This window comes from Anopheles funestus, chromosome 3RL, assembly GCF_943734845.2.
Source record: "Anopheles funestus chromosome 3RL, idAnoFuneDA-416_04, whole genome shotgun sequence".
NCBI classification, from domain to species: domain Eukaryota; kingdom Metazoa; phylum Arthropoda; class Insecta; order Diptera; family Culicidae; genus Anopheles; species Anopheles funestus.
The window spans coordinates 27,015,917-27,029,140 of record NC_064599.1 but is presented as its reverse complement, the minus strand read 5'-3'; the positions used below and the strand labels follow the sequence as shown (position 1 = coordinate 27,029,140).

General features: G+C 41.8%; 3 protein-coding genes across 6 annotated transcripts; 1 reads left to right on the top strand and 2 right to left on the bottom strand.

Annotated features, from left to right (window-relative positions):
* Positions 1-116: 116 nt before the first annotated feature.
* LOC125770474 (phospholipase A1-like) lies at positions 117-2,539 on the bottom strand. Its single transcript, XM_049440162.1, has 2 exons — positions 2,062-2,539; positions 117-1,992 (listed from the first exon to the last, which is right to left on the bottom strand). Exons 1-2 carry the CDS (start codon positions 2,114-2,116, stop codon positions 851-853), a joined length of 1,197 nt encoding a protein of 398 aa, XP_049296119.1. The 5' UTR covers positions 2,117-2,539; the 3' UTR covers positions 117-850.
* Positions 2,540-3,942: 1,403 nt separating this feature from the next.
* Positions 3,943-9,912, bottom strand: LOC125770459 (ornithine aminotransferase, mitochondrial). 4 transcript variants are annotated; one of them, XM_049440133.1, is made up of 4 exons: positions 9,557-9,912; positions 9,060-9,483; positions 5,214-5,502; positions 3,943-5,140 (listed from the first exon to the last, which is right to left on the bottom strand). In XM_049440133.1, the coding sequence occupies exons 2-4, from the start codon at positions 9,232-9,234 to the stop codon at positions 4,156-4,158; spliced, it is 1,449 nt and encodes a 482-aa protein (XP_049296090.1). In that variant the 5' UTR covers positions 9,235-9,483; positions 9,557-9,912; the 3' UTR covers positions 3,943-4,155. The 4 variants fall into 4 exon arrangements, with proteins under 4 accessions (XP_049296090.1, XP_049296089.1, XP_049296091.1 ...); XM_049440132.1 differs by having other exon boundaries at positions 9,060-9,912; XM_049440134.1 differs by lacking the exons at positions 9,060-9,483; positions 9,557-9,912 and adding an exon at positions 5,824-6,095.
* A 1,832-nt stretch (positions 9,913-11,744) lies between these two features.
* Positions 11,745-13,207, top strand: LOC125770501 (sugar transporter SWEET1-like). Its single transcript, XM_049440199.1, has 3 exons — positions 11,745-12,645; positions 12,714-12,833; positions 12,906-13,207. The coding sequence occupies exons 1-3, from the start codon at positions 12,190-12,192 to the stop codon at positions 13,014-13,016; spliced, it is 687 nt and encodes a 228-aa protein (XP_049296156.1). The 5' UTR covers positions 11,745-12,189; the 3' UTR covers positions 13,017-13,207.
* Positions 13,208-13,224: the final 17 nt, after the last annotated feature.

Genomic DNA, 13,224 nt, shown 5'->3' with positions numbered 1-13,224 from the left:
GAACGAAAGATAAAAAATGTTCTGATCGCTATGCGGTTGTTAATTGCACGTGCTAAAAACTGAGGCATTTTGTGATATTGATTTGTGACTAATTGATCGACCGCAAGAAGAATCTCTTAAGACTCTAAAACATTTTCATATTTGTATTTTTAATACCATTTAAACACGAATTTTGAAATGAAACTAAAAATCCCCACAAACGGTGAGCAAAATTATTAACCACCACTAACCACGGCTCGGTTCCAATTTAATTTATCTTCTAAAAATAAACATCCTACACTGTGTCTCCCATTCTCTTATAGGGCGTGTAAAATCATCACGACAACATTTATACCGCTGTTCGCAAATGTCCCGCTTATGGCTACTGTTGATTAAGGCAAGAAGTTTTGTTTTTCTCTTTGTCCACACTGTCTTTTTGTAAGAAACATTTATATACTTTGCGCCGAATCACACACAGCAAGATCATCGCCGTGGCGCTACCCCTAAAATATACATACAATTGCGCAGCAAACACAATTTTTACAATTTGCTCTTCTTTGCTTTGGAGGGCGATAAGAAATGTAAAGCGGCTCCCTGATGCACGGGTGCTCCGAAACACTCGAAAAGCTCAAGCGTTACGAAATCGCCTTTCGGTAATGCAATCGTGTGTGCACCTAATCTGCCCAACAATGCAAAGGGCATGTAAATATGATCTACCACCTCCCGGGGGGGGGAATAATCTCCGGTACCCCGCGCTTACGCTCGTTCGTTTGAAGTAACTAATTCTACCTCCGGACAGTGATGTGGCTTATTTAAAAAAAATGCACGTAATGAAGTGATCGTCTGTGTTGTTTTTTTCTTTGCTTTAGCGTCACACCCACCTGCACCGTAACGTGATGAACAGTGATAGCAATGGAATGATCAACGATATCGATTTCCTGTCACCGGTGCCACTGCGCAGGAATGGTTCGTTCGGGGCCGTCGCGATATAGTACACACCGGCCGGTTTCGATGACTTCCAGACCAAACCGCCCAGCACGGTTCGGCTGCGATCGGTAGAACACGAAGGTCCAAGGTTCGCTAGGTCATCGCATCGTTGAGCGTAATAGTTGCGTATTTTGAGCGATTCCTTGAAAAAGTCAACCGAACGCGAATGGCTACACGTTAGACTGAGACCACAGCCAGGCTGTCGTACACCACCGTTCGGGTAGTAATCTGCCTGGCCAATGTTGCTGAAAAACCCGAGCGCCTTGCCGTTCGTGTGTATAATCTCCACGTACTGTGCATCGTCCGCCGACAGTCGTTCGGCTGGCTTTCTTAGACGAAACAGAGGTGAAGCCGGATCTAGCCCAACGATGTAACCGATCTTGCCGGACCGTACCTTCTTGCCGGCAATGCCAGCAATGTGTGCACCGAGGCTGTGCCCGATGATACCGATTTGATTAATGTCCTGGCCGAGTCCTTCCACCAGATTGTCTATCAGGGCCGCAACCAGTGCGGCAACCTTTGGCACACGGTAACGAGCGACCGGATAGAGCAAAGTGCTCGCACCCTGTTCCCAATCCACTGCGATAACGTTCTTGTTTTCCTGTGCGAGCAGTGCCTTGGCGAGTGGATCGATCACTACCGATTCCGAGCTACCGAGCCATCCGTGCACGAGGATCGCCGTCGGCAGGTCCCGCTTAAACCCGGCCTGCACAATCGAGCTCAGCCCGTTGAAGTGGAACTCGTACCGGTCTTCGGTTGCATTCGCCCTGTACAGATAGCACTGGACGTATTTAGTTGCCTCGTAGTAGGTAGCGTTACTTTTACACTCCTGCACATCCATCCGGGTCATCGTCACAAACTCGCCCTCCTTGTTCGGTATCTGTACCGTTGGCACCGGTTCACCTAGATCCGTTCGCATCACAACCGCTGGCGGAATAAGTGAATCACCTCCGTTGTCACGATCGTACTCCATATCGTCCAGATCCTGATCACTTATTTCCTGTCCAGCCGGGATTGATCCTGCCACTGCAAATGTTAACTTTTGATTAACCTTCACGAGAAAAGGGAAACAGCATAACCAGGATTGTAACTTACCATTGAGCCCTGTAATAGCTGCCAACAGTAGCAGTAACGCAAAGGGAAGCTCCATCACGGTGAACGCGATCGATCGAATCACAGTGAACGCGCGTTCTTTTTATAACTGACAAAAGGGGGGCGAAAAGATGCACCTGTACGATCACTCTCCACGCGCTAACTAACGTTGCCATTCGCATACAACGTGACTCGAAGTTGCCGATCTTTTTGGTCGTCCGTTTACAACTGCACGGAGCGATAAGTTCCGAGATGTGTGAGTTTGAAATTTATTTCTGTAATCATTTTTTTGCTGTCGTACAACTTCAACTGAAGACAAGTCTGTCTCTCTGCTCTGCTGAATAATTGTAAATACAAGGCCCTGTTGAGATACTTTTCTTCTCAAGCAACTTATCAAGCTAGGAGAATGTTGACTGTTTTCTTGTCTGGTTGTGTGATCGCACGGGATCATCTGGCGTGCATGTTCGACTCTCTTGTGCTCTCGCGTACGTAAGCGAAATTGCTGAACTGTTCGTAACGTCTTATCATCTCTTCTGTTGAGTTTTTGATGTGTTGGTTTCAATGTTTCCTAATGGTTTTTTTTTTGTTGTTATTGTGTGCATGTTTGAGATTTTCCTAGCATGAGGTGTAACACGGAAAATCCAAACCAAACGGAGTTGGAATTTTTGACACGCTTTCGTAACAAAATTGATTCCTGTTTTTAGATGAAATTGCAAAAAAAAAAATCTTTTTTTCTGATGATGATTTATTACTAACTCAATAAAATGATTAATTAATAATCGATTGAAACAAAACCGCTGTAAGAACTCAAGCATAAATGGAGTCATTTGGCAATATTGCGGCACTTTGTACGCTCTCATGCATATGCAATTAACAACCTACGTGAGTCTGTGAATAGCGGGACTTTGAATAGCATTTGCTCGTTCGATTTCAGTGCCATTCAGATGGAGATTGCAATCCGCAATCTCACAGTACCCCGCATCCCAGAGATGAAAGGTCTTCATCCGATCATTTCCCCTTTATCCACGAAGCAACCTTGGGGAAATCATACAGCAAGCTCTCTCAAGCTTCCTGTCTTTAGTTTAAATCTTTTGTTCTTGCAGGAACGTCAACTTTAAGGGGATTGGGATCTCGTGATAGGGCAAGTCGTACATCAGGAAGAAGAAGCGCATTCTCTCAAGCAATATCTCCAAAATTGCGCCACTAAAGACACGCCATGAACCTCCTTTTGTTTAAATACTTGCGATATTAAGAGTGAGAATAATCAGTAAAAGCTTCTACGGAAGATTACATACATACACCTAGAAATGGCGAGGAATTGCAAATAGACACGATGAAAAACCCCTCAAGACGTTAGGTCACCGGTTGGTCAGATGATTTCAAGGTGCGATGTGCTGATGCATCAAGTATATAAAACGCTTCTTTTATTGTGCAGAGATTGCCCGTAACCAAATGGCTCGAAGAAACCGGTTCTTATCGGCCTTTGGGGTAAGTTGTGTTTATTTTTCGCTATTTTCTGCACGCAGTGCTCATTTGCTTCGTCTAATTATAGTGCAGATTTCTTTTTTCTAGCCCGTCCGTCCTGCTTCTGGGTGCTCTGAGGTCCCAATTATTGACATTCCAGTTGCCTTTGAAGCTTGGCGATGTTTGATGAACATTGTAAGTAGTTGCTTGGGACATTGCCCCTAAAAGTATGATTGAAGAATATTTTGTTGTGACTAAATTACAGAAATTTATGTATCAATTCGTTATTAAAATCGAGCATGGAACGATTTCAGGATCTCGTGCGTTTAAGATCAGATATAATAGATCTAAAAGGACTTTGCCTAACAAACAAGCAGATTATGCTTCTTTGCTTAGAAAATGAATAAGAATAAGTGATAATATGTTTTAACTAAGGAGTATTAATTTTTATTTTCATAATTAATAACCAATTTTAAAATTTTATTACACTTAGCTGTATTATGGTACGAACTTACGGACTATACAATATCATACGTTTTTAACTTCCGCTGACGCACATTACTAAACATTAGCATTATCAATGAAGCTCAACTGTATCTCGCTGTTCATTTGCTGCATTTTCTCACAAACTGCCTAGTTTTTCACAAACGACATAATCGTCGTTTTGATAATGTGCAAACACTCCTCCAGTTGCTGCTCGTTGATGGTTAGTGGTGGCGCAAAGCGTATAATATCCCCGTGCGTAGGTTTAGCGATCAGTCCATTTTCCTTCAAGCGCACGCAAACTTCCCATGCGTCAAAGTTCGGATTAATTACGATCGCATTCAGCAGCCCTTTCCCACGCACGATCGACACGACATCGGTGGGCAGTTCGCGTAACGACCTGCGCAAAAGCTCCCCCATACGGTCGGCATTTTCGGACAGTTTTTCCTCCACCAGTACCTGTAGTGCCGCGATCGCTACCTTACAACCGAGCGGATTGCCACCGTACGTAGAACCATGCTCGCCGGGTTGAATGCAAAGCATTACGGGATCATCGGCAAGGACGGCCGACACCGGATACACACCGCCCGAGAGAGCTTTACCAAGAATGAGAATATCCGGCTTAACGTCTTCATAATCGACGGCCAGCATACGACCGGTACGGGCTAAACCCGTCTGCACTTCATCCGCAATAAACAACACGTTGTGCTTGGTGCAAAGTTCACGCACTTTCCGCAAGTAACCATCATCTGGTACGACCACACCCGCTTCACCTTGGATCGGTTCCACCATGAACGCACACACGTGCGGATCCTGCAGGGCTTTCTCAAGGGCCGCTGTATCGTTGTACGGCACCAGCTCAAAGCCCGGCATAAACGGACCAAATCCGGCGTAGCTGCTCGGATCGTTCGACGAGGATACGGCAGCCAGCGTGCGGCCCCAGAAGTTTCCCTCGGCGAATATGATCTTTGCCTTGTTCTCGGGAATCTGCTTCACCTTGTAGCCCCACTTGCGGGCCAACTTGCAGGCCGTCTCACCGCCCTCCACACCGGTATTCATCGGCAGTACCTTATCGTACCCGAACAGGTTCGTTACAAATTCTTCGTACTCACCGAGCACGTTCGAGTAGAAAGCTCTGGAATGGGGGAGAAAATGAAGCGATTTCATTAAATTGACCACGTTACGAGTCTTACGGCTGACTCTCTTACCTCGAAGTTAGGGTCAACACTTGCGCCTGTTCCGTCAGTGCCTTTACGATCCTTGGATGGCAATGGCCCTGGTTTACGGCCGAATAAGCGCTTAGAAAGTCGTAGTATCGTTTGCCTTCCACATCCCAAACGTACACTCCTTCGCCCCGGGCCAACGCTACCGGCAGTGGATGATAGTTGTGGGCACCGAACTTATCTTCCCGATCGAACACTGCCTGCGATTTTGGTTGTGCCTTCAGCTGTGTAGCTGCATGTCCGTATCCGTTTTGTGCCATTTCGTTGAGTTTCGCTGTAATAGGATAGGATCACATTAAACACACCCTGTATGACGATACCTAATGGCAGACGATTTGGTCGGTTAAACGTAAAACTTCCATTCCCGTATGAAGTGGTTGACGGAGTGTAATTATGGTGAATGATCCGTTTATTGCTTTATAAGAAGTCCTGTATTTGGGCTAATACAATACTTTAGAATGGTACTAAATCTCACGATAAAGCTTAGTGCACTTAACAGGCAGTACTCGTCAGTGCACTGTACACAAAACCTCACACAAACTGCCCTACATTGAAGATCACATTGAAGATCGGTTCGCTAGTACAAAGCACCTACCAGAGTTGCGTTTGAAGCTGGAGTAAACGCGACAACTACACGAGACTTCTGTTATGAACTATTCACAACCAAGGGCAAATCAATTAGTGTGCAAAGTTGATAAGACTATTATTGTGTCAGCTTTTACCAGCTTCAGACATCGATTCGATCGGATGCTGAACGTAGAGAAAGATCGTACATCAGAGCAGATACAGAGTATTCAAGATCAACGACAGTGGAATGTGTGCGTGGTCAGTTCACCATCGGCCAAAGTGTACAGGGAGAGGAAAACATTTTGCACATGCGTTCGCACATGCTCTTCACTATGACCTTGTTTTTTTATGCTCTTTTGTTGCTCCCTCATTTCTCTCATGTGTTTTTTTAAATAAAATGTTTTGCCTTTATAAATAGATCGGTCGACGAAAATATCAGTAAAGGAACCGAATATAGCGAGTAAATATGTTATACAATATTTCGATAATTTGTTAGCAAACTAACAAACACAGAGGATCTTTTTTCCATAACCAGCAACAGTCTTTATTCTCTAATCTCCATCGATTCGGTTCGGCTTCCATTCCATTTGCTGAAACCATCGAAAAAACAATTATCGTCTAGGATGAGTGGTCCACAATAGAGATGAGAATAACAACTCTTTTTAGTGAGTCAGCTCAGAGTTAATGAGTCGTTATTAGGAGTCCGCACGTTTAACGACTCATTTCGGAGTCATAAAAAACCCGGCATAAACGTATAAATTAAGGTTCGGTCATTTTACTCACGCATGAGTGTAAGCATTTAGCCGTGGTGAGTGAAGTTGCCAAAAGATTAAATATGTGAGTTGAAACGAAAATGTGCGAGTGAGTTGGAACGAAAATGTGCGAGTGAGTTGAAACAAAAATGAGTTGAAACGAAACGTTTGAAACACATGAGTTGAAACGGAAAACATGTGTACAATACCCAAACTAGCCAAATGAATATACTTTTTGCTCTGCCTAACATGGCTAGAACATGAAACGGGAACCTACTCCGATAGGGATTTTTTTTTTCTTTTTTTTTCCTTTTTTATTTCAAGCATTATTTGAGTGAAAAGATACTTATTTCCACAAATTCGCATTAAAATAAATCAATTTATAAAATTTTTCTAAATTTCCCAAAAAAAGCTAAGCCTTTTTTCAAATTTTTAGAATTTTTTTATTTTTTTATAATTTTTTATTAGTTTTTTTGTTTAAAACATTATTTGAGTGAAAAGAAACTTATTACAACCAATTGGCATTAAAATAAAACAACTTAAATTTCTTTTGCAAAATTTCCCAAAAAAATCGTAAGGGGTAAGCCTTATGAAATTTTCGAGTTGAAAATTTTTTTTACATTTTTTTCTGATTTTTTATTCTTTTTTTAATTTAAAGCACTATTTAAGTGAAAAGAAACTTATTGCAACAAATTCCCATTAAAATATATCACATTTAAAAATTTTGCTAAATTGCTGAAAAATGAAGAAAAATTTACATTTTCTCAAACAGGGTAAGGAACTTGGTTCCTCGAATAACTTCTGGCAGAGACATCTGAGGGCATGGCCGTCCAAGAAGAAAATGTAGCCATTGATGCCATCTATCGACCACAGGTTAAAGATTGGCGATCCGTTGGATACCGACCGAGTTATAGGCAAAAGTTGGCACAAAAATGAGCCTTAGTAAATTTTCAATTTTTTGATTTTTTTGATTTTTTTAAAATTTTGTATTATTTTTTTTGTTTAATACATTATTTGAGTGAAAAGAAATTTATTGCAACCAATTGGCATTAAAATAAATCAATTTAATTTTTTTGCGAAATTACTCAAAAAAAACTAAGGCTATAGCCTTAAATTTTTAAAATATTTTTCTAAGCAGAGTGAGCAGTATTATTGAGCTATTTTTAGACACTTTTTTAAAATAAAAAAATCAAAAAAATTTAACATAAAGTTACATACTACTTGGTAACTGGTACATGATCAAATAAAAGAAAAAAAAAAGAAAAGTGGAAATTTTTGGAAGAAAGCAGAAGATTAAGTAGATTCTAAGCTTATCAAAATCACTCAAACATAACAAAGATATATAATACTGCAACTCTAAAGTGTGCGAATAGCTGTTTGACGGCACTCTAAATAAATTTAACCAAAAAGACATTAAATATCAATTCTAAAGCAATTTTATTAGTTTAACAAAATGAAAACAAATCAGTCAAGATTTGTATTACAAGAAACATACAATAGTTTTAAATGTAGGCAATAGGAACTATTGATAAGCGATGGTTGTACAAGGCTCTTGAAACTAGAAACTAACTTGTGTGCAAAACAGACACAACATCAGGTGATAAGCACAGTAGTACAACAAGTGGAATTGCGTATTTCATATTAATTAAAAAAATACGCAGATTCCTGCACTATCAAACCGAGAATAGGGGTCACAGCTCCTTGGCCGGTTTAACAACGGTCTAATCGCAATTAAACTGGACCGTAAGTGCGTGCGAACTTTTGCCTTCACAGACGTCATCACCGGTTCCGAATTGTGTGCGATGAACCCCCCCAAAGAAGGTCTTGTCTTGGCATTTTTTTTTAAATAACGTTATCGCAAAAAGAAGCTTAATTCCCGTACAATTGTTACCACGTGCCGGGAGCGTTATATTAGGTTGTAGACGTTTTTTTTTGTTTTGTAGAAAAATCAATTTACTATACGACACACATCCATTTTGGAAACAATCTCCGACCATTCCCAGGGATCGTCACACGCAGTGGGGCCACAGAAATGGACCAGGGTTCAACTGATGGCTGGTGTTTATCACCACACTGCCATTGGGAAGAACATTGAAATGATTGATAAGCACTGTGCGAAAATCAATTCGCGGGGGTTCCTTGGCTATAAATACTGTTTTTGCGATAATGGGCCAGCAGCCTTGCCAGATTAGTGAAGGATGTTTTGCGAAAAGGGGAATGACGTTGTTTGTTGTCTACTGCTAGAAAATGCAGTTGCCCTGATTCGCTTTCAAGATCTAGTGTGCCGATTACCGTCAGTACGGTTAAAGTTTTTCTCATCCTATTGCGAACTATAATATAATCTTCTCATAAGTGGGATGAATTCGATCACAACTTCATGAAACACGGGGCAAAAAAAACCGGTTCAGATACACAAGCGTAAACCAGATTTTTTTCTTTTGTTTCTTCATTTTCTTTGCTAGCTTTTATTGGATTATTACTAATACCACTTCCCGAACGCATCAATACTTACCAAATCCATACTTGTTGCGGTCAGCCAGCAACTGACGATTGTGGAACGGAATTGGCCGGGCAGCAGAAGAACTTGGACGCAATCCGGCAATGGTTTGGGTTGAGAACACCGGTACCAGCAGCAGTTTATCAAACTGCTTGGCCAGCAGATCCGATTTGGTTACTTGGCGCAGCATTCTTTCGTCACACGTTTCACACTGTCCAACTGTTTCGATACACAATACCAGCACACTTTGATCCCGAGTACGTTTGCTTGGTTACGCACACCGAAGAGCAAAAACCCTTTCGCACTGTTTCACTTCCCGAATCGGACTGATCGTTCCACGCAGTTGCGGCGTCAGACCATATGTAGACACGGCCGGGCCTCCGAATTTCTAGTCACCCATTCAGCGCTATCAGTTCCCGGGCAAATAGGGTGCGATGATCTACGCGCGCAAAAACGGAAAAAAGGAAAGAGGTAGCCAAACTTATCGCCCGCCGGCCCCGATGACTGATTACCTCCTTTGTACGGGAGAAACGGTTTAAGACTGCACCGGATGATGGAACTTACCCGCGTTTCACGGGTCTTTCTTCATCACCGAAGCTTCCCAATTGCATTGATAGCAGTTGTTGCCACTCGCTTACCCTGGTTACGGATGTTTCCGTTGTACCTGTGGACACGCACCTTACCCGAGTAGGCGGTGGGATGATTTTAGGGGAACGAAATTGCTTACTGGGTTGTTGCTTAGCGACAGTACGTCGTCTGATAACGCTGACGCTGTTTGCTGGGATGACGCATTGATCGTCTATCAACGTACAAACACGTTCGTTCTTCACGAAACGTTCTATACGCGCACACGGGCCACGGTAAGGATACTGGAAGGTTCGCCACATGCGTACAACAGTAGACGAAATGGCAAACATTTACAATTGATTCTGAAATAATAGAACTTGGACAGACTTTGGTCTAGCATTATAATGCTTCTAACACGCAGTATAAATTGTGTTCAAAGTGATCTCCGCTGCAAATGTTTGTTAAAACATTAATTTTAATAATTTATTTATTATTATTTATATTTAATTATTACGGCATTTAGCAGTAATTAATGTTAATAATACTGTAAATCGAAATAAATTATAAAATTCTGTATTTTTTATGCATGCGTGCAAAATGCCAGCTATGGAGCACAATCGGTTGCCGCAAGTGACTGGTAAAAACGAACCAAAATCAGTTTTTCAACACCAAGAGAGCATCCAACGGAAGGAGGTAACATTCATTTCGCTGGTGTAGGCGTCATTCTAGAACACCGTATAGTTGTTTCTTTCTCGCACTTTATCATTGATAGCGGCTCGAGATGATCTAGTATTGGCGATCGATAGTGTGAGTTTATCGTATGGAGGGGAAATAGTCCAGCATCTGTTTCGGTCTATTCGCTCATTCAATTTGATATGCGGAAAAGAGACCGCTATATGAAGCACTAAGCTGTAGAAGTAGCAGTTGATACTACCTCCTTTGTTGGATGGTCTCTTGTTGTTTTGAATCCAAAAATTGTTCATTTTCTGCGACAAAATCCTGAGAAAGTGGCCAGCGAAACAACAAGATTGCATCCAATGGAGGAGGTAACAATCACTGCTCTCCTCTATATATGTATAGTTGCTCCTTTCGCGCATATTATCATTGCCCATGGCTCAAGATGATTTAGTATTGGTCATCGATGATTTTTCAACACCAAGAGAGCATCCAACGTAGGAGGTAACAATAACTACGATCCGAATTTGCTGTCGTTTACTGAATAGTTTTAACATTGTATAGGAAACATGCATAAAGCAACTAATATTTATTAAAGTTACTAGCTTACCCGGCAAACCTAGCTTTGCCCTAAAACATGCCTTTTGTAATTAAAGCCAACATTTTGATGGTTCAATCTTGATTCTTGTGGTATTATTAGAGCGTCGATTAGAGAATATCGTTGATTATTCTATCATTCTGAAATTATTGCCATTCTTAATCCAAATGATATTCCCGATATAAGCAATTTTCTTCTTCTTCTTCTTCTTTTGTGTCTCTCCTTCTTTTCTGCTACTTCAAGATGCATTTCTGACTTTCCTTGTCGATTGGGATTTAACACCAGGTCCTTCCGTGGAAGCCACCGATTCCACATGTACCACAGAGCTGCAAATCACTAAACAGCATTTTTTAATTATTCACACACTTGCTTTTTACTTACTTATCACTCACTTTATGCTTTAATGAATAAAATTGCACAAATAAATCGTCATGTGTACCTACTTTGATTGATTTATTCGTTAAAACTGTTTTCGTTTCAGTAGTGTTTAACATTATTCGTGTTGAAAAAAATGGCTATGCCTACTTGATAACCCCCGTATGAAAATCAGAAAAGAACTCATAATATTGGCCAGAGGCCACCTAGCGAAACGAACTATAGCGCTAAACCTATTCTCATACCTAACGAACGTTCATCGAAAATTTCATACAAATCGGTTCAGCCGTTTAAGAGGAGTTTGCACACTAACACCGCGACACGAGAATTTTATATATATAGGTAAGAAAAATGCTTTTATGTTTGTTACAAGCATTTTTCGCCTATTGAAATCAACGATATTTCAAAACGCCGTAAAAAGCCTTTTCAATGCTTGCGTATTGTGCCTTTTCGTTTGACGTTGAGCAGGAGAGAAATGTCATACTGTCAATGCCAAATATAAACAAACAAGATCCCATAGCAGAAGGGATTATAAACTGATACTCCTTCGAGCCCGATCTAAGGAACCCGGATCAATTTCAAGTGCTGTTAGCCGATTAGCATAGCCGTCGTCCCGCTACAACTCGTGCTTGCCCCTTCTAGTCTGCCGTATCGAAGAAGTTCAAGTGGACAAATGTTCGAGGCCAATACTTCACTGAGGAGCGATAGTTGTCCTTCCAAAGCACCCGGAACGCGTCTTGCCGAGGAAGTAAGCTGGAGATAATCTTGCTCGCTTATCAGACAACCAGCAAAAAGTTTGATTTGGAAAAGAAAAAAAAAGTAAGAACAGCGTAATCTTCCGCGTTGTTAATCATTCACAAAACTCGCACAAATGCTTGTTATGTAAGACAGTTCGAATACGATCGTTCGCTTTGATCTGTTTGTGTCGAGATGGATTCGATTGCCGTTGCACTGCAACCGTACAAGGATACGGTCGGATTGACGGCGGCCATCGTAACGGTGATACAGTTCTTTAGTGGAGTGTTGGCCTTGAACGAAATTCGACGCCAAGGCAACACGAAGGGCTTTTCCGTGTTGCCTTTCCTGGGCTGCACCGTTTTCTGTTTGCTAAACATACAATTTGGTCAGATGCTGCGGGACGACGGTATGATCCGGGTGAACTTTATCGGGCTGGCATTAAACTTGCTGTACGTGTGTGGGTTCTATCTGTACACGGACGGGCCACACAAGACGGCCGTTTGGGGACAAATAGGGTTGGCCGGTGCGTTTACCGTTGGCGTGCTTTCATACGTACAATACGAAGATCCGAAGCTGGTCGAGTTCCGGTTCGGTATGATTTTGACTGGATTGCTGTGGACTTTGGTCGGTATGCCGCTGCTCGGATTGGTAAGATTGATTTGGATGGCTTTGTTTTCAACAGAAACAGCAAACTAATCAAATTCCCCTTTTCACAGAGTGACATTCTGAAGAAAAAAAGCACCGAAGGTCTTCCATTCCCGATCATCTTTCTCGGTGCGATTGTTTCCTTCTGCTGGCTACTGTACGGCATTATTCTGCGCAGCAATTTCCTAGTGGTATGTATGCCGGCACACACACACACGGTGTTTCTCCCGACCCTGCCTCTTAAACGCTAAAACTCATTCAAGGTACAAAATCTGATGGCGCTCGCACTGAGTGCAGTTCAGCTTTCGCTGTTCATTATCTTCCCGTCGGGTGCGGCCAAACCTCCACCGAGTCCGGCCAAAAAGCGCAACTAAACCTGACCAAGCTAAGCGGTAGCTGATAGGATGACAATAATTCCAATGCTCAAATGATACGTGATGTGGTTGGTACAAAAATAACTCGATGACAATAACCGTTGAAGAACGGAAACTTCATCTAAAATCGAAATTTAATGACAATAAGCTTCGAATAATGTTTAGGACAAAGTTTATACACACAAATGATAGCAATAGTTGTTTAATT

Excerpts from the sequence above, each read along its gene's own strand:
- LOC125770474 (XM_049440162.1), bottom strand. The coding sequence starts at position 2,116 with ATGGAGCTTCCCTTTGCGTTACTGCTACTGTTGGCAGCTATTACAGGG. Across the intron at positions 1,993-2,061 it reads AGCTATTACAGGGCTCAATG|TGGCAGGATCAATCCCGGCT; the intron begins GTAAGTTACAAT and ends TAACATTTGCAG.
- LOC125770459 (XM_049440132.1), bottom strand. The coding sequence starts at position 9,234 with ATGCTGCGCCAAGTAACCAAATCGGATCTGCTGGCCAAGCAGTTTGAT. Across the intron at positions 5,503-9,059 it reads CCGCAACAAGTATGGATTTG|CGAAACTCAACGAAATGGCA; the intron begins GTAAGTATTGAT and ends ATCCTATTACAG. Across the intron at positions 5,141-5,213 it reads GTGTTGACCCTAACTTCGAG|AGCTTTCTACTCGAACGTGC; the intron begins GTAAGAGAGTCA and ends CCCCCATTCCAG.
- LOC125770501 (XM_049440199.1), top strand. The coding sequence starts at position 12,190 with ATGGATTCGATTGCCGTTGCACTGCAACCGTACAAGGATACGGTCGGA. Across the intron at positions 12,646-12,713 it reads GTATGCCGCTGCTCGGATTG|AGTGACATTCTGAAGAAAAA; the intron begins GTAAGATTGATT and ends CCCTTTTCACAG. Across the intron at positions 12,834-12,905 it reads TGCGCAGCAATTTCCTAGTG|GTACAAAATCTGATGGCGCT; the intron begins GTATGTATGCCG and ends AACTCATTCAAG.